General features: G+C 27.7%; 8 protein-coding genes across 8 annotated transcripts; 5 read left to right on the top strand and 3 right to left on the bottom strand.

The window, feature by feature from the left end:
- Nucleotides 1-21: 21 nt before the first annotated feature.
- Nucleotides 22-1,519, bottom strand: cand_037850 (uncharacterized protein; the record flags this gene model as incomplete). The annotated part of the gene is made up of 2 exons (XM_067214010.1): nucleotides 22-60; nucleotides 143-1,519. 2 exons carry the CDS (start codon nucleotides 1,517-1,519, stop codon nucleotides 22-24), a joined length of 1,416 nt encoding a protein of 471 aa, XP_067069823.1.
- Nucleotides 1,520-1,819: 300 nt separating this feature from the next.
- On the top strand, nucleotides 1,820-6,035 carry cand_037840 (DEAD DEAH box helicase family protein; the record flags this gene model as incomplete). The annotated part of the gene is made up of 4 exons (XM_067214009.1): nucleotides 1,820-1,958; nucleotides 2,066-4,990; nucleotides 5,065-5,466; nucleotides 5,683-6,035. 4 exons carry the CDS (start codon nucleotides 1,820-1,822, stop codon nucleotides 6,033-6,035), a joined length of 3,819 nt encoding a protein of 1,272 aa, XP_067069822.1.
- A 185-nt stretch (nucleotides 6,036-6,220) lies between these two features.
- Nucleotides 6,221-9,454, bottom strand: cand_037830 (AP-1 complex subunit gamma protein; the record flags this gene model as incomplete). Its single annotated transcript, XM_067214008.1, has 1 exon — nucleotides 6,221-9,454. One exon carries the CDS (start codon nucleotides 9,452-9,454, stop codon nucleotides 6,221-6,223), a length of 3,234 nt encoding a protein of 1,077 aa, XP_067069821.1.
- A 680-nt stretch (nucleotides 9,455-10,134) lies between these two features.
- Nucleotides 10,135-11,225, top strand: cand_037820 (longevity-assurance protein; the record flags this gene model as incomplete). Its single annotated transcript, XM_067214007.1, has 2 exons — nucleotides 10,135-10,262; nucleotides 10,340-11,225. The coding sequence occupies 2 exons, from the start codon at nucleotides 10,135-10,137 to the stop codon at nucleotides 11,223-11,225; spliced, it is 1,014 nt and encodes a 337-aa protein (XP_067069820.1).
- Nucleotides 11,226-11,640: 415 nt separating this feature from the next.
- On the bottom strand, nucleotides 11,641-13,029 carry cand_037810 (seryl-tRNA synthetase family protein; the record flags this gene model as incomplete). Its single annotated transcript, XM_067214006.1, has 1 exon — nucleotides 11,641-13,029. One exon carries the CDS (start codon nucleotides 13,027-13,029, stop codon nucleotides 11,641-11,643), a length of 1,389 nt encoding a protein of 462 aa, XP_067069819.1.
- Nucleotides 13,030-13,430: 401 nt separating this feature from the next.
- On the top strand, nucleotides 13,431-14,774 carry cand_037800 (uncharacterized protein; the record flags this gene model as incomplete). Its single annotated transcript, XM_067214005.1, has 1 exon — nucleotides 13,431-14,774. One exon carries the CDS (start codon nucleotides 13,431-13,433, stop codon nucleotides 14,772-14,774), a length of 1,344 nt encoding a protein of 447 aa, XP_067069818.1.
- Nucleotides 14,775-14,921: 147 nt separating this feature from the next.
- On the top strand, nucleotides 14,922-15,803 carry cand_037790 (TP53-regulating kinase; the record flags this gene model as incomplete). Its single annotated transcript, XM_067214004.1, has 4 exons — nucleotides 14,922-14,972; nucleotides 15,033-15,309; nucleotides 15,382-15,611; nucleotides 15,705-15,803. 4 exons carry the CDS (start codon nucleotides 14,922-14,924, stop codon nucleotides 15,801-15,803), a joined length of 657 nt encoding a protein of 218 aa, XP_067069817.1.
- Nucleotides 15,804-16,252: 449 nt separating this feature from the next.
- Nucleotides 16,253-18,865, top strand: cand_037780 (uncharacterized protein; the record flags this gene model as incomplete). The annotated part of the gene is made up of 1 exon (XM_067214003.1): nucleotides 16,253-18,865. The coding sequence occupies one exon, from the start codon at nucleotides 16,253-16,255 to the stop codon at nucleotides 18,863-18,865; it is 2,613 nt and encodes an 870-aa protein (XP_067069816.1).
- Between the last annotated feature and the right edge of the window lie 86 nt (nucleotides 18,866-18,951).

Genomic DNA, 18,951 nt, shown 5'->3' with positions numbered 1-18,951 from the left:
TATCTTTGATTATTTGTTTATCTATCCAAGAATATTTGAATATATATTCAAATATAATTTCTAAAGTATTACAATTGTTGATTGAATCTATTACTTGCAATATGTTATATCTTAAAAATTTTGATTTCAATGATAATTTTACCATTTCAGGTAGTTTCATATATAAAATTTTATATATATGTGTACTTGTATTAGATGTAACCTGAGTATCTTTTAAATAATTTATCATGTGGATGATTGTAATATTTAATAAATCTTTTTTTTCAACATCACTTATAATATTTCTGAAATTTGAAAGAGAAATACACCAACTTAATAAATGAAGCAAAAAATTATAATCTGAATCATTTAGATCATCATATAAACTATCAAATCGCAGATCTGATACTGGAAATATAAGTTCCTTGAAACATAAGGTGAATTTTTGTAAAAGAAGTATCTTTAATGAGGTCTTATATTTTGGAAGTTGTTGATCTGGAATTATTGAAAATATGATACTTATAGACGATATAATATTATTTGTTTCTTCAATATTTAGTGGTATCCAAATATTTGTTATTATCTCACAAATATAGTTTGTAAAGATGAATTCAATACCATCATAAATAATGCTACTAAATCTGCTAATATTCATTATATTAATATCCGTTTTAGTTTGCTGATCATCATATTCTATATAGCTCTCTGAAGTCATATTTAACATTCGTAAAATAAAATTATACCACTTAAAGCTCTCTATACTAAAATGATTATTCCACTCAATTATATTATTATTTTTAAGTAATTCAGAATTTAATATATTTCCTTCTAATTCCTTTGATTCCTTAATTAAATACAATGGGTCCCAAGAAAGCATTTCTAGATATATAAATGGAAATATTATTTGATATAAATATTTATGTATATGAAGTTTGTAGTAAATTTCCGGGTGATCCTTTTCTATATTTATAATAAAAGTTATAAATTCTTTTAGACTTTTGCTAAGATCAAATTTTATGAGTGGATTTCTTATTTGATTATACACTTCTATTATACAACTTTTATATATGTTAGTTATATCGTTGATGTAACAGGGTTGGTTTATAGAATCGTGTAATTTAATACGTTCAACTACTTCACAATATAAATTTCCTTCAGCATCTTTACAATGAGTGCAGTAAATTAGATGCCATTGTTTAATAATGTTATATTTATAATATGAAAAACGTTTAGAGCCATATTGAATGATTGACATCTTAACCTTCTCTAAAAGTAGGTCAAATTTTTCATCATTGTTACTTAACCTAAAAGCAGATATCTTAGTTAGATATATTTCGAATTTGTCAATTATTTCACTTTTATTATTGTTAATTTTAACTTTACCCTCTATATCCTGCTTTTGTAGATCTAGTTGATGTTTCTTAGCATCCAAGATATGGATCTCCTCCTCTATATGATTGATCTTTTTATTTAAGTATGTGATTGCATCAGAGAACTTTTCCATAATATATATTGATCTAAAGAAGGTATTTACAATCATTCTTAAGAAGTCCAGACAAAAGACTGCCAGCGCTTTATGTTAAAACTATAATTTATTATAAATACTAAAGAAAAGTTTGAAAAGTATTGTTTATACCTATATTTAAATTTTAATTACAAAATAAAAACTGTCTTTATTACACTAATAAGTACTTTAATTAAAAATATTTTTTTTGTATCGAAGTAGAGATATATTTGTACAAGGTTTATGCTACAATTTATAGCCTCCACTTATTACAAACGTAATTTTTCACTTTATTTTAATCTTTGTTGGCTAATTAATCTAATTTTGAATAAATTTATGTCTCATAATAAAAGGAAGCTTGAACAAAGTAATGATGATGATGAAAAAGGAATTATAAGAGAGGAATATGCGAAAGAATTGCATTATCAAATTCTTCAGAGACTTAAACTATCAGAGACACTTAGGAGAATTTTAGGTAAGTATAGTCATATAAAAATAATACTATCAAAATTATGGAATAATGTAATATTAAATACATTATATAGTGATTCCTTTTTCAGTTTTTACATTATATTTTTTTAGAGATATACAACAAACTTGTTCGCCTTAATAGACAACCAAAAATTTCAACTATCCTCTGTGGTATATCAGATGACTGTTTAAGTTCTTTAGGTAGATGTCAGAAACTTCATGGTGAGAATTATTTGCCTGATTTGTTAAAGATATTAGAAATATTTGAGGAAGATATAGAGATTATCGCATTTAATGTTTGTGTAAATATAAAAGAACTTTCATTATCAGCATTAGATAAGTATACTATAATATTTAAAAGTAATAATAGAATGAATCATAAAATATTATCAAAAAGTGTAATGGATAAATTGTCAAGTAAACTGATTGATTACTTATCCAAGGAGTCTATAAATACAAACTTAGTTTCTTTAAACAATAACAGGCTATCAGAAAATAATGAAATAAAGAAATCATCTTTAAAAATAAGATCGAAGTCTGAAATATTAATAAATGAAAAAGAATCATTAGAAATTTCTTCAGAGGATGAAATATTACATATTAAAAAGAGAGTACAACAAATAGATAACTTCAATTCAGATGACTTAGATAGACCTCACAGTATAGAGGAAGTAGCAAATTTCATAGCAAACAGTAATATACTAAATGGTAAGATTTGTTATAGAAAAATTGAAGAGAAAAAGGAACCTGTATATTGTGAATCAAATGATGACATATATAATATATTGCATGAACAAACTCTTATTGCTCTTGAGAAATTTATAAATACTGGAAAGGATAGTAAGACTATAAATAAAAGATTTAAGTTTTATATTCATCAATCTAAGGCAATTAAAAGTATCCTTATAGACAGAAAACATACAATACTATCAACTTCAACATCAAGTGGTAAATCTCTCTGTTATATAATCCCAGCTATAGAATATTATCTTGAGGATCCCAAATCTATAACTTTAATATTATTTCCAACTAAAGCTTTGGCTCAGAATCAATTTAATTCAATAAGTATATTGATTTCATATTTTTTAGAGAAGCCGGTATTAGGAATGTTAGATGGAGATACTGAGAAAAATAAGCGTTTTGATATAGTTACAAAAAGTAATATTATTTTATCAAATATTGACTTTATACACTGGAATATTGATTTTATTGCAAGCAGTATATATGATAAACTTCGTCTATTTGTAATGGATGAGGTTCATGTGTATAATGGACAATATGGTTCAAATGCCAGCTTAGTAATTAGAAGGTTTTGGCGTTCAATAACATATTTTCTGCAAAAAACTGTAGAAATATCAACAATAAATAGTGAATTTAATATTAATAACAAAAGTTTTCCAATATATGTATCTTGTTCGGCTACAATTTTTAATCCTTTGCAACATTTCAATACCTTAACTGGTATATCATCATATAGTATAAAAGGCTATGAAACATCTAAAAGTGAACAGAATAATGAAAGAACAGATGATAATATTTCAAATACTTTAAATAATGTACAAAATATTACGCTTATTGAAGAGGATTATTCATTAGCATCTAAATGTCTAACTATAATTTGGGATAGTAACATTTTTAATGTTACAAACTCACAGGTAGTTAAACCACAATGTAACTCTATAAGATCTAATTCAAATTATAAGGAATGTCTTAATTTATTGCTAGAGTTGTATTTTCTAAATAAATCAACTCTAGTATTTTGTAAAAAGAGAAAACAAGCTGAAATGATGAGAAATGACTTGCAAAATTTGATATCAAAGATTGAAAATATCAAATCCAAAGATCAGAAAGGTTCTATTTCTAAATTTAGTAGTGATTTAAAAGATAGCTATAATGATAGTAATCAAGATTATATGGATTTAGAAAAGTTAAATGAAATTAATTCTGAACATGTGTACAACATATTTGATAAAGCTACAAAATATTCTAAACTATCTGACAATTGTAGAAATAAAATAATTACATATCGTGGTGGACTACCAGTTCAAAAAAGGAGAGAATTAGAATCTTTATTATTTGAAGGAAAGGTGAAGATAGTATTTTGCACATCTGCATTAGAATTAGGAATAGATATTCAATCAATCCATTGTGTATTAACATATGGATTTCCTGACTCAATAAATAGACTAAAGCAACAGTTTGGTAGATGTGGAAGAAATCCAAATATTGAAGGCTTAAGGATTTTATTTTTAGAAGAAAATTCACCTATAGATTTGTACTGGAGAGATCATGGAGATGAGCTTTTATCTAAACCTAATGAACCATGTATTATTAATCCATATAATCCACTATTGTTAATTCTACATATTGCATGCTGTACTAATGAGGCATATAAGAATTTTCAAATAAATAGGGATAAATTATATTTTGGAAGTCATATTATTGAATTGTTGTTAGAGATTATTGATGTACTAAGAATAAGGGGTGAAATTAAGATTTTAAAAAATCATTTCTACTTGGAAAATAAAGTTACAGATATATATAAGGGTGAGAAACAAACTGAATTGGATTTTGATTTCTACTGTAAAAATTTAGATGACAAAGTTACTGATTTGAATAACTGTAGTATATACCATACTAACAAAACTAATATAAGTAACATAGAGGGCTTGCCTTGTAAGAATTATTCTTGTATAAAATATGCAATAAATTTATTTTGGGTATATGACTGGGATTTAGTGGGGTCAAAATGTAATCATTTTCAATTTGATAAATACATTAATAAGTCAATCAATTTGAATCTATTTTCTTTGCTACTAACTAAACAAGATACAGTTATAAAATCTTTAGTTGATGTTTACCAAAGAACTTCTATAAGAGGTGGGGAATTTGAAGTTTTTATATATAATGAAGAGAATAAATTAATTGATAAGTTACCTATTATTACTTGTATATGGAATGCTCATCCAGGAGCTATTCATTATGTTAATGGTATTTCCTATGAAATTGAAACACTTGATATAAGAAATCGTAGAGGTAATACTTAAAAGAATATATTATCTTTTTAAGTTGTTCATTTAATAGCTTACTAATATTTTTTGCTTTTATAGGTACTGCTATTAGATACAAACCAGAAGATTTACGATCCTATAAAACAGTATCAGATGGAGAGGTGTCAATGGAAATGTTTGGGGAAGGAATAAGATATACAACTCAAAATAAAATAAATTTCTACTTTGCCCTATCAAGGGTTACAAATGCCGTCTACTCATTTACTACTAAAGAGTTCATTAATAATCAATGGCAATATATTAAAGAAAGATATCTGAAAAGTCCAGTTCAATATTCCTTCAACACATTTGGATTGCAAATAAGATTTCGATTAGATAGTCTAATAGATATTCATGAATTGAATAAAGGTATACATTCTTGTACTCATATTATAATGAATACATTTCCGCTAGTATCTACTCATTTCCCTATACTAGATCTTGAATGTGAATGTCCAGATAGTAAGTTTATACTAATGATTACTCTGCTAAATATTAAGAATTAGATAATTAGTTCAATATATACATTATATTCGATATAATTCCAAAGATAATAATCTTCTGAAAGATACTTTATTATGATAATGTCTTATTTTCAATACTATTGTACTGTATTCAGTACTTTGATGAATTTCATATTGAAATATTCTAAATAACTTGTTTTGATTTTTTTTGTAGTATATATTTCAAGTGGAAAGAATAGGCAATCAGATGTTGTAACTTTACTATTTTATGAGAATAAAATAAATGGTAACGGATGTCTGAGTCAGATAATTGGATTAAACTCTCAATCAACTAATGGAGAAGCTGATACATACACAGGTAAAATAAATATTGAAGTTATTGCAAATAAAGCTCTAGAGAATTTATTATCATGTATTTGTGAAAATGGATGTTTCAAGTGTGGAATGTATATAAATACATGTAAAAAGAAAAATAAACACTTCAATAAAAAGATAAGTATAGAAATTCTTAAAATATTATCAATAGGAGCAAATAATAATTCAGAAATATTTAGAGATATTAAATAATAATATAGCCAAGTTAAATATTTTAATAACCTTATACACTTTAGAATATTGTAATTACATCAGTGTCCATATTTTCCCTTTGAAAGCCTCTAGTTATTAATTTATACTTTTTGTATATCAATTTATTATCTTATATATTTCTATAACTACTTACCTAATATCAGATAGCTTGATTAATAATGTTGTTAATAGTCTGTTGGTATATTTGTAACATTTGAATATTCTAAAACTGATTGTCTATCAATATTATAACTAATGCGTAGTTTCATTAATATGGGTTTATTTATAGTTTGATCAATTCTCTTAATCTTAATTTCTTGAGTCACTGGATTCATAGAATTATATGGTGGTATAACATCATTACTAGCTGGAGATAAATGGATATTCAAATATTTGGGTACTGCAATTTCTAATTTAAACTCTGAGACTTCACTAGTTCCAATATTAAAATATTTTGCTAAAATGTTTGTGGTATTTAGATCTTTTTGCTTAGAAAGATCAATAAGAATCATAATATTTGAATTTTCAAATATTTGTATTGTTTTGATTGGGGGAAGTACATTATCAGAATTTAGTAATAAATTATTAGAAGCTGATTCAGGTAAAGCAGATAAATTAGTATCTGTTAATAAATCTCCAGAAATAGAATTCGTAGTATCTAAATAGAGTTTGTTATTGTATATATCGTCATTGGTATTTATATTAATATCACTAGATAAGTAGGTACTTTTATTAGTGGTAACACTAAACAAAGGCTGAGTTGAATTTGCACTTGATATATCCCCAATATTTTTAGTTTGAGGTTGTTCAATATTTTGCGACTTTAAATTTTTAAATTGAGAGATATCTTTATTCTGTGTACTGGATAAGTTCATAATTTTTGGAACTCCAAAATCTAATAAATCATCTAATACTGAATAAGCATTTGGTCTTTTTGTTATACTTTGAGAGGTAGGTGATAAATTTAATGATGGTAATAAACCAGAAATATCCTGATTTGATGTATTTACTTGTATATTTACTTCTGTAGAGGAGTCATCTTTTTGAGTTGAAATTGGGACAAAGTCATCAAGTAAATCAGTAACTAAAATTCTTTCATTATTTCTCTTATCAGCTTCTTTGTTTGTATTATTAGTAGTATAAGATGTATTATCAGGTGAGAAATCTAAATCCAAAAGATCTATAGTTATTGGAGTAGAATTCATATTAGCATTGAGATTTGTAACTGTTCCATTATTTACTTCAGATAAAGAATCCTTCTTTACTTTATTAATTCCATATAATTTATTATTTAGTGATGGTATGTGAATATTACTCACTCCAATACCAGTTAATGAAGATGCTCTAGGAGTTGTCTGTATTTTAGAAAAGTTAAATTGAGGCATTAAATCAAAAATTGTTTTTCTATTTGCGTCCCAACAAGGCTGTAATATTTCAAAGTATTCAAATGTGCGTTGCTGTATTTCAATAGACCATGATTTTAAGTGGGATTTTAGTATAGATTGTATTCTTAATCTTTCTTTTGGAAGACGTGTGGAACACTTTATTAATGCTACTAAAGTTAATAGTATTGTTGTTTCAATTGTATTAGGAGAATTTACATATCCTATTCCATTTAGTGGAGTTGATATATCCATATTTATGGGTAAATTAGTTAATAAGCAATTTGTAGAGTTAAATTCACGAATATTCTGAGTTAGTATATATTCCAAGAGGTCAATAATTGACTCACTAGTTATTGCACTCATGTTGGATATACCTTTATGTAATGCATCATCTACATGCTTGCTATCTTCAACTTTAGGATCTATCATATCATATTTCTGAGTATTTGAAGTCCTATCATGTACAAAGTTCTTGTCTTTATTGTCTTGAAATAAAAATTGTGAATACTCACCAATACACCAAACTGTTGTTTGAATTAATAAGAGCTGGTCTAAATGATTAAGTAAAGATAAATATAATTTTTCAACAATATATGAATGAATTTTTAAAGATTCACCTAAAGATGATAGATAAGATAAAAAACTATCCCTTTCTTCTTCTTTAATTAAATTTCCAGCTAAACAAAATAATTTTATGAATGTATCAATAAACCATATTGGATTTGCATGCGTACATGCTTTAATAACTATACAAAGTCCAGTTGCTAATTCAATTGCAAAGTCATTGTCGCCCTTTTCTACAGAAAGTAGTAAAATATTGAGTAAATCTTTCACAAAGTGTTTGATATTGTCATTATTTACTATTGTAAATATAACCTTTAATGCCCTTCTTTTAATAGAAGGATCTGGATCTTTTAGACAATCTAGTATTAAGCTTTGATGAGGAGCTATTCCATATTTATTTCCAGTTGTTATACTAGCATTATCTATAAAATTATCAAATTTAAAATTTGTCATGTTTTCTAGTAATCCAAGAGCTATGAATCTAGTATTCATATCTATATTTTGCAAAAATCTTGTAACAACATTTACTGCCAGCATATACAAACCTTCTTCTTCTACAAAGGGCAAAAGTTTTATTATGGAACGGACACATTCATATAAAATTGAGTTACCTCCATTTTTAGAATGGTCTGTATTTGTTAATAGCTGAGCCAACAATGCACATACTTCTTCTTTAATTTCAGGTTGTATTACACTACAAAGATTGCCAATTACACGAAGGATATGTACATGAAGAAATTGATCTGTTATACCACCACTTTCATATTCAGTTGAGTTTAAGTAACCTGCCATACTTATTGTATTCAATATCCTTATTAGAAATGGTAAGAAATGCCCTAATGCTTCTATTTGATCAGGGTGATACTGTATTATTGTATTTAATAGATGACAGGTCCCCAATAAAACTCCATGGTGTTTATCCTCCAATAAAGATGGTATATATGGTAAAAAACACTCTATTTCAATATCATCTACTACTCTAATAATATGTACAGCTGATAAGAGTGCTCTCTTTTTTATAAATGGATTTCCAACCATTAGTAATTCACAAACTTCGCGAAATACAGCTCTACACATTTCCTTTGGAGCAATATTTGCAATAGAGGTTAGTGCAAGACCATTGACATATTGATTAGAACTGTTCAAATCATTTTTAATACTATTAGTAGCCAGTAGTAAAATTTCTGAATCTTCATCTAATAATTGGCACAATGCTAGGTATCCAACACGTTTCTCAGAAAACTTGTTACTTGCAATAAGTTTTAAGCATTCAACCTGACCAAATGAACTTGAGTATCCCAACATATGAATAAATAGCAGTTTTGCTATGTTTCTTTGCCTATATTGACTTTCCTCTTCTTTGAAAGAAGCACGAATATGGGCACATTCTTTAGCTATTACTGATCTCTCTTCAGCAGCTGTTTTACAGCTTCTAACAAGCCTTATGAGTTCACGAAGCTTTATCGACATCTATATAATAGCTTCTAGTTTCTATTTAGAACAGTATAGAAGCTTAATTGTTAGCTAATTTCTTAAAACTTAATTTATTATTTGTATTTTGGTAACTCCTGTTTGCACTCAAAAGGTAACTTCCTCAGTAAAACTAAGCGCTTACTAGGCGGGTTAAGAACTCTTCATGCTTTTATTGTGTTGTAGAGACACTGTAATTGTTGATGCACCACAACCCTACGGTTTTTCTCCAATTTTTATTAAATAATAAAAAAGGGATATAAAATAATACACGATATTAAAAGGACTTATTTTATAGTGAAATTAGGGCACTACTACTTAACAGATATATTTGTATATAAAAAAAGTACCTTTTAAAATTTTCCAAATTATAAATAATTACAACTAACCAATTTATTAGTATATTTAAAAATATTTTATAGAAATATACAATATTTCATATATAAACAAATATTCAAATCTTTTCTTAGTGTACTTTACGCCTTTAGACTTATATTGACTACAATATGGCGCTAACAATATATCCCACAAATACGCTCCAAAGGTGGGTAAAAGATGGTTTTTTTTTTTAATTACAAGATTTCAGACTTTTCTAGCTAAATTCCCTTTTTTGGAAAATAGATTAGCTTTATATATATTAGATATTGTATATTTGAGCTATTCAGTTTATCCAAAAAAATATGAGTGTAAAAGTGGACACATTCTTTGGAGTAATACTTCTTGTAACCATTGTATGGACTGTAGCTCAATGGTTTTCTCTAACAAGCCACTTTTATATTGAAAGATCAGCTTCGGGCCAACACTTGTTGTAAGTTTCAGACTACATATCAGATCTTTAATAGTAATTAAGTATTTAATTTGTGTACTATACTCTTTCTTTTTTAGAGATTTATGTATTGCAAGTTGTTGTATATGTGGAGTTATAATTATACTTTATTATTGGACTAAACCATACTTAGAATCATTAGCTGATAGTGCAATAGATGGTCAATTACCATATCGTGTGAGAGAAGCTAAAATCCAAAGATCTTCTACAATGGCATTTCGCATGTTCTATTTTATATTTGCGTCATTATATGCATCTGTAATATTATTTTATTATAATATTGACTGGTTACCACCAGAATTACTTGGAAATGGAAAGACAGGATCATACTGGGTACAATATACAATGATACCTGTATCAAGGGGGCTTGTCTGGTATTACTATTTATCTGGTGGATATTTCTTATTTAGCTTATTCTGTCTGTTAAATGAAGAACCTTTACAGGGTATTTGGGAAAATATATTACTAATAGTAATTGCATGCTTACTATTAGCCTTCTCTTTTACTGGTGACTTTATTCGTGTTGGAGTTATTGTACTATTCCTACATAATGTATGTGATATATTAACATGTGGCTGCAAGGTATTTGTTGATACGAAGTGGCAAGCTATAACACTTGGTTTATTTGGAATTTTACTAGCCGCATGGGCTTATTTGAGAATATATTGCTTTTCACGTATTGTCTTATACCCAGTTTATGGACAAATCAGTCTTGCACTTAGTACAAGGTTATGTGCTTATAGTACTTTCTTACTAATGACATTACTTTTAGTAAATATATATTGGTTTATACTAATGCTTAAAATGGGTTGGTGGTACATTTACTCAGGTCAAGCAAAAGATATACACTCAAGAATAATACCTAACGACTCACTATTATCATTAAATAATACATCTGGATCTGAATCTTGCATTGTCACTACATCCAAAACTAAATCTGAATAAGTAGTAGTAATATTACAAGATATTTAGTATATAATATATTAGGAAATATACCCTATTTGATTAATCTAACTTTGGAATATAAAATTCTAAGATTTAAATAGTGAAAATAAAGCTCTGGAGAAAACAAGAAAAAATCATAAATAATAGAAGCTATTTTAAAGTACAGTGTCTATGATTGATGAGAATATCATTGATAAATACCAAATTTACAATTTATTAACAAGTTTTGATATCCCCAAGTCTTCATGTTGAATTACAATTAATTTATCTTCCATTGATTTATGAATCTTACAATATCTCATTTATATTTTTATCTGTTAAAGCTCACTTTGAATAATTGATCAACTCAAGCTTCTGAATATTAGGAAATACATTATCTGACTAGATACAATATTTTTGAGACTAAGGCCTTGAATTACTCACTAGTCAGATTTCCTTTTAAATCTTCTATATTTGATTGGCAAATATCTGGATAAGGGATAAAATCCATACCTAAATATGGTTGAAGAACTACTGGTATCTTTAAGCCGGTTGTAGTTTGATAATTTTCTGCAATACAACATAAAGTTCTTTGAACAGCACATAAAGTACCATTTAAAAGATGACAATAGAGTTTTTCACGATCTCCTTTTTTAAATCCCATACGGCATTCTAAAGCCCTAGATTGATAATCTGTACAATTTGAACATGATACTAGCTCTCTATAATTATTGTAACCTGGAAACCAAGCTTCTAAATCATACTTTTTAGCTGCTGCATCATTTAGTGCACCAGAAACTATTGATACAACCCTATATGGTAATCCTAAAGACTGGTAGAATTCCTCCGAAATCTTAATCATCTCTTCATGCATTTCATTAGATTCTTCTGGAGTTGTAACACAAAATTGTTCTACCTTCTCAAATTGATGAACCCTAAATAAACCCCAAGTATCCTTACCATGTGCTCCTGCCTCCTTCCTAAAACAGGTTGAAATACCAGCATACTTAATTGGAAGATCTTTCTGTTCAATAGAAGTATTTATGTGCAATGCAGCCAAGGGTTGCTCAGAAGTTGCAATTAAGAACAAACTATTTGAATCTGGATCTTTTGTATTATTCATATCTGCAGGTATATGATACAATGTTTCCTCAAAATCCTTCAGTTCAGCTGCCTTTGCCATTAAATCTCTCTTCATAAAAAGTGGAGGTTGGATAGCTATATAACCTCGTTTTACCAAAAAATTCATGCCATAATGAACTAGTGCCATACTTAGAAGAACTCCATTTTGCTTTAGAAAGTAACCACGATGGCCTGCAATTTCTGCCCCTTTAGTACTATCATAAAAGCCTAACCGACTCATAACTTCGTGATGATGCATCTTCCCTGGTGTACCATCCACTATAATATTAGGGATATCACCCCACTTTCGTAATACTTTGTTGTCATCTTCAGTATTTGATATTGGGACGTCTGGTTGCACTATATTACCTATTCTGTTCCACAGCTCCTCACGTCTATTCTCAACTTCTAAGATCTGTTCCTCAGTTAAGAGAATTTCATGTTTCAATTCCATACTCTTCTTCTGTAATTCTTCACAATTGGCCTTTGCATCTTTTTTCTTTATTTGAGCTATTTCCTTCGAAATTATATTGACCTCCCTTTTAACTTGTTCTAATTTGAAGATATCTTTACGCCATTGCTGGTCAATTTTCACCAACTCCTCCAATCCCCCTGTACCCCTATATCTTGCCATTTCAGACTCTGCTATCTTGTCATAATCCCCACCCTTCTCTACTCTAATTCGATTAATGTCTATAGGCATTTTTCAATAATTTCAATTTTAGTCTTTAGATATGTAATTTGAAACCTTTCTAATGTGATAGAATTATTATTTAAAATTTTGTCCCGAGTATGGTACCGCTATAGTACTGACCCTAATCTGATTACTAAGGTATTTTATTCCAAATATAATGTCAAAAACTAGTTGAATTTTAAAAAGACAGAAATTATTTTAGTATACACACAATAGGTCTATAACCTAATTTTATCATGGCATTCTGTCTGGCTATAAACCATTTCATTTCACAAGAGTTAAAAAGTCAGGTATCAGCGCCAAGTTTTCTCAGGATAGAAGCTGGTTTATTTTGACATTATCTAAAAACATAATCACTCGCTTTCTTCTATTGCTATTTATATCTAATCTTATTAATATGATTTAAACATATGTTTAGTGGAAAATTAAGTAATAGGGAATTTAGCAAGGAACCTAGAAGATGGAACTATAATAGTAAGTTAAATAGGCATCCTATTCAAGAAATAAACTATAGACAATTAAATGAACATAAATGGTCTAGAAATAGGAACTCCACTACCGACAATTCAGATGAAGAGGAAACTGCATGCTCTATTGTTTCAAAATATTTGAATAGTGATATATTATGGGACAAGTATTCCGAATACTCATTAAACCTAAAGGATAAGAATCACAAATTTGTGAGAATGCGCTATTTTGATTATATGAAATCTTATTGTATAACTAAGAGGATTCCAATGAATTTAATTATTCAGCAAAGAAAATTTTTGACTGTTGATAAAAGAAAAATATGCAGTTTTTGCGTTGATGTTCACTATGGGACTCATTGCAATAAAAATCGTTGCTATATTTGTACAAGTAAGTATCATAGTTCTAATAGCTGCCCCTGGAATAGGGGAGATAGCAGAAATAATATAAGCTGTAGACATTGCAAAGGTATATGCTATAATCTGAACGTTTATTCATCATATTTAAATGTGAAAAGGACTGTATGCTACAATAGTGACAATGAAACTAATAAGTGTATTAAAGTAGATTACGAAAATAGTATAATTGGATTAGCTCGTAATTCTATTAAATATAAATTTGCAATTTGTAGAACATGTCTAGAACCTGGTCACTTAATTTGTGATACTAATAATAGACCATATGATTATCCCAAGATTTCCTATTGCCCTTTATGTGGAGAAAAGGGTCATACTTACCATTTATGCCAAAAAATCCAAACATTGATTGATTCTGATAATGAATTAAGTTTATCTTTGTCCAAGAATGATATTTCTATATGTAGTGAAAATTTCGATACTTATACAGGTATAGATGAAGATACACATCGAAAATCTTCAATATACAATAGTGAATCAAGTACTCTGAATAATACTGAGTGGAAATTAGTAGATAATAATACTATTGGACATGAAGAAACTTACGAAAACAAAGCTAATACAATAACAATTAAAGAGAATGAAATACAGGTAGATAAACCACAAACAAATGAAAATAATATTCAAAATAAAAGTAGACATTATGTAGGTAAGAATATATTCTTCATATCTAATAATGAGGATAGTATCCTACTTCCAAATACAAAAGGAAGGAGTACAAGTAGAAATTCAAAGGGTATATATCATAGAAAAAAAAGTTCATTTCTGAAGTTAAATAAGAACCTGAGGACAAAGAACAGAAGACCTTTTAACAAAAATACTAAAGATATTAATAGACGATTATCTAGACATAAAGCACGTAAGCCTTGATATTTTAATGTTATATTACTTGAAGGTTTATCTTAATCATTCATAAATCTAATTAACTGTAGTTGATATTGATTTCACCACCCACTATATGGCGCCTCATCTCGAATTTTTATTTCAAACTTAAGTCTTGTTCTCCTTTTCTAAATAATGAATGAGCTTATAAGTAATAAAAACCTAATCTCTCAAGGAGCTGAATCTGTAGGTTTGAAATCTTTTTTTTAGCGCTTTGTTACTATATCAATAATTTCATTTAAATAGCGAGTATATGAAGTTGAGTACATGGGCTTTAAGGCCATTCTTAAACATAGATTTCAGAAAAGTTATCGTCAGATACAGTTAGATAGAACTTTGAGGGTCTCAAGAACAGCTGCTGAAGTGAAAAATACTGCTAGATGCAAGCTTAATGGTATAAATTGCCCTTTAATTTATTATGCTGACTGTGACAATGGCTTAATTATAATGGAATATATGTCTGGGGCAACATTAAAGGAATATCTCGATTCTAATAAAAATATTTCTGAGGAGACATTGCAAAGTATGTTAAATGGATCTTTTTTTATTTGAATTTAGCATTATTTTCTTATGATTTCACTTTCTTTTTTTCTAGAGATTTGTCTCAATATAGGTAATTCAATAGCTAGGCTTCATTCTTGTGTAATACATGGAGATTTAACTTCTTCAAATATTATTATAACGAACAGCAAGTTGAATGATGATGTAATCATTCAATTTATTGACTTTGGTTTAAGTTATTGTGAAACACTAGCTGAAGATATGGCAGTGGACTTGTACGTTTTAGAGAGATCTTTACAAGTTGCTCATTCAAATAATTGCTTGGTATGTTTCTTTTTCACCATAAAGAATTTTGATTATTCTAAAATTAGTACCATTTCTATTATATAATTGATTTTATTAATTTACTTAAAATAGATTGATTTCATCCTTGAAGCTTACTCTTCAAATCATCCAAATGGCGAACAAATTATCCGTAGATTAAATCAAGGTAAATTACTAATTAAGTCATTATAAAGAAAGATATCACAAAACTTTTTTTTTAGTTCGATTAAGAGGAAGAAAGAAAGTATAAACTATTTTATTTAGTGATTAAATGACGTGTCTCACCAAAGTAATATGCATGTGTGCATGCATGCAGTAGAATATAGTTTATGCCTTTTTTTTTTTATAAATCTTGTGATAGGGTATTTTATACAATATTAATTGGATTTTTATTTGGTACGTTATTATTATAATTTTATTTAAAAAAGTTTTCCAACCATTTCTGTGATTTTGGCTAATCAGCGTCATGTAATCTAAGTTGAAGTGAGAAATCCAAAAGTAATATAGAAAGCAAGAAACCTGGACGTATTATACTAGTAAAATAATTTAGTCTCAACTCTTGAAGATCATACTGTGAAAATTTAATCTTAAATTTCTACACTTGTTTCTATTAACAAATAGCTAAGGTTATAAATTACCGTATGTCAGTAAAATATAGTTACCCTTGCAGAAAAAAGTACTCTTTCGTACTTTTATTAATATTATATACAGCATATTTGTCTGTCTGTTATCCAACAGTTAAAGTTGGGGTTATTGACAAATATATTAATAGATACTTAGAGCATACTTTGATTGACAAAGATTTAATTGAGGACTCGAAACATGCAAATAATTATAAAATGAAAGATAATTTTATATATAAAGATGGACTTCAAGATTATTCTGATATCAATAATGTTGTGGGATGGGATATAGGATATCTTTATTGGTACTCAATTCGTATGGATAATATATTACAGCAACTGGCTGGTACAAGAGATAAATTAATTGATTTAGTTGAGTATTTGGAAGAAAGTAAAAAAACCGAAGAGTTAAATATTGAAGAATATTTTTATAAGAGTTTATTGAAATATAATAGTGATCAGATATATGATGGAAATAGAGATTTAGAGTGGAGAAAATCTATTTTTTTAAATCAACAGATTGAAACACTTCAATATAGATTACGTTTCCTAAGTAATAATATGAATGAAAAAGAATTTCAAGGAAATTTTTTGAGGTTAGATGATGAAATTACTGCACATTATAAACTTTTGAATGAAGAAAGTAGTACTAACAGTATAAATTCATCGAGTTTAAAAAGAATAGATATATCAAAGGGTTTTTTAACGTCACAGAAAATATTAAATGAAACAAAGATAATAAATCAAAATAGAAATAATCAAAATAAAGATGAAACAACTTTGGAAAGCCTTTTGTTTATAGGATCACCGGTAGTGTCAATGGACTTTAACAGACTGGTACTTGTTGATGAGATAGTATACCGGATGAAACCAAAAAATTATATCCATAAGATATATTATTCAACCCTTAAAAAATTATATCCAAATTGTGAAATACGCTATATTTTACGAGATCTGAAAAATCGTTTACAATGGAAGGAATGTATCATAAAAGATAATATATTTAATCTGAATTTCTCTTCAGTAAAATCATATAAAGTATGCGATAAAATTCTTTTTCATAATTGTGTTGGATTAGAGATAAAAGAAATATATTTGACAGTTCTAAAGGATTATGAGAAAGCAACAGCTTTATGGGAACCACCAAAAAAATTAGTTCAGCTATTCGAAGCTCAAATGCAAAATGATAATGAAGATCAATCGACAAGTACTTATATTACTAAGATGAATCTAAGTACATCTATTATTATCCATGAACTTCTTGAAAAAAGTGCATATTTAATAAGAAGGGATAAAAGAACAAACTCACTAAATATTTCATTGATAAAGGCATCTACACTATCGAAGCAATTTTACACACTAAGGGAAATTGTTTCAAATCCAAATCTAAGACTAAAACTTAATAACAAGAGAAAAATAACAAATAGAGATGATATATTTAGTGTCTATGACGGAAGCATTAAAATATCTTCGGATAATAATAGTGATAATCAAGATTTTATGAGTATTGAACAACTAATTGGCATATTAAGACAGGCAATAGAATGTTTTAGATACAGTTCTGAAATGTCATGCAAAAATAAATTAAGTCGATATTTTGTTCTTTCGATTATAGATAATAAAGTTCGTACTTTTTGGTATGAAATGTTAATAAATGAATATAAGCAATTTTTGAACTTGCGCCATTTCATTCACTATATCTCTGCTGAAGAATTAATTAAACTAGAATTATTCTACAGTCTTTCTTTAATTAGCAATGCAGAAAGTACCGAAAATGAAGACAAAGAAATATACTATGGATCTTTAGGCAACAATCAAAATATAGATATAAACATAAATCAAGTAGGTAAATGTAAAGAAATACCAAATCACACTTTCTTAAATTCAGATTTCAGAATTTTAGAAGAAATAAATATAAAAGAAGACATATATACATATCAAAACAATATAGAAAATTTTGGGAAAATTACATCATTTATCCATTATTATCACCAACTTGCTTCAGATCTTGATCATAATACTATATCCTCCCCTCCATGGTGGATGACATGGCAATATAATGTTTATCCAAGTATATTAACTCATAAAGATCCAAATAATTTATCGGGAAATGATGAACATAACACATGGCTTGAACTTCCTGTTCATTCAGACTTTCAGATTCATTCCTTTGACTCTTATTCAATTATACCCAGTGATATTTTATCATATGATATACTCAAATATATTTTTATGGAAGAAACTGAATTGCAAACTTCAGTAAATGATCAAGCTAGCAAGGAGACGTGTGCTAATACTTCATATAATATAACTGCTTTTATTAAGGCAAAGCAAATGAAAAAAATTGAGTATTGGGCTAAATTAGATATAATGAATAGTGAATTCTCGAATTATCAAAATGTTCACGAAGATTATGAAGAAAATAATCCATGTCTATCTAATTATGTTAATGAAAACCTATCATTACTCTGGAAAGAAAATTGTATTAAAAAGTGGGAACTATATATTATGCTAAACAAGGAATTTCATAGTCAGTACAAATCAACCTATTTTATAGAATATTTTACAGATATATTAGATGACATGGTCAGTGTTTATAGGTATGAGAAAATGTCAAAAACGATTAAATAATGGAGATTTTATTCAAACCAAGTAGCGTATTTTGTTCTTTAAGAGATATATAATTAATATTGTCGAAGTCATCAGGTTTTAAAATT

This window comes from Cryptosporidium andersoni (assembly GCF_001865355.1).
Source record: "Cryptosporidium andersoni isolate 30847 chromosome Unknown contig_8, whole genome shotgun sequence".
Lineage (NCBI taxonomy): Eukaryota > Apicomplexa > Conoidasida > Eucoccidiorida > Cryptosporidiidae > Cryptosporidium > Cryptosporidium andersoni.
The sequence above is the reverse complement of the archived record's forward strand: the minus strand, read 5'-3'. Positions and strand labels throughout refer to the sequence as shown.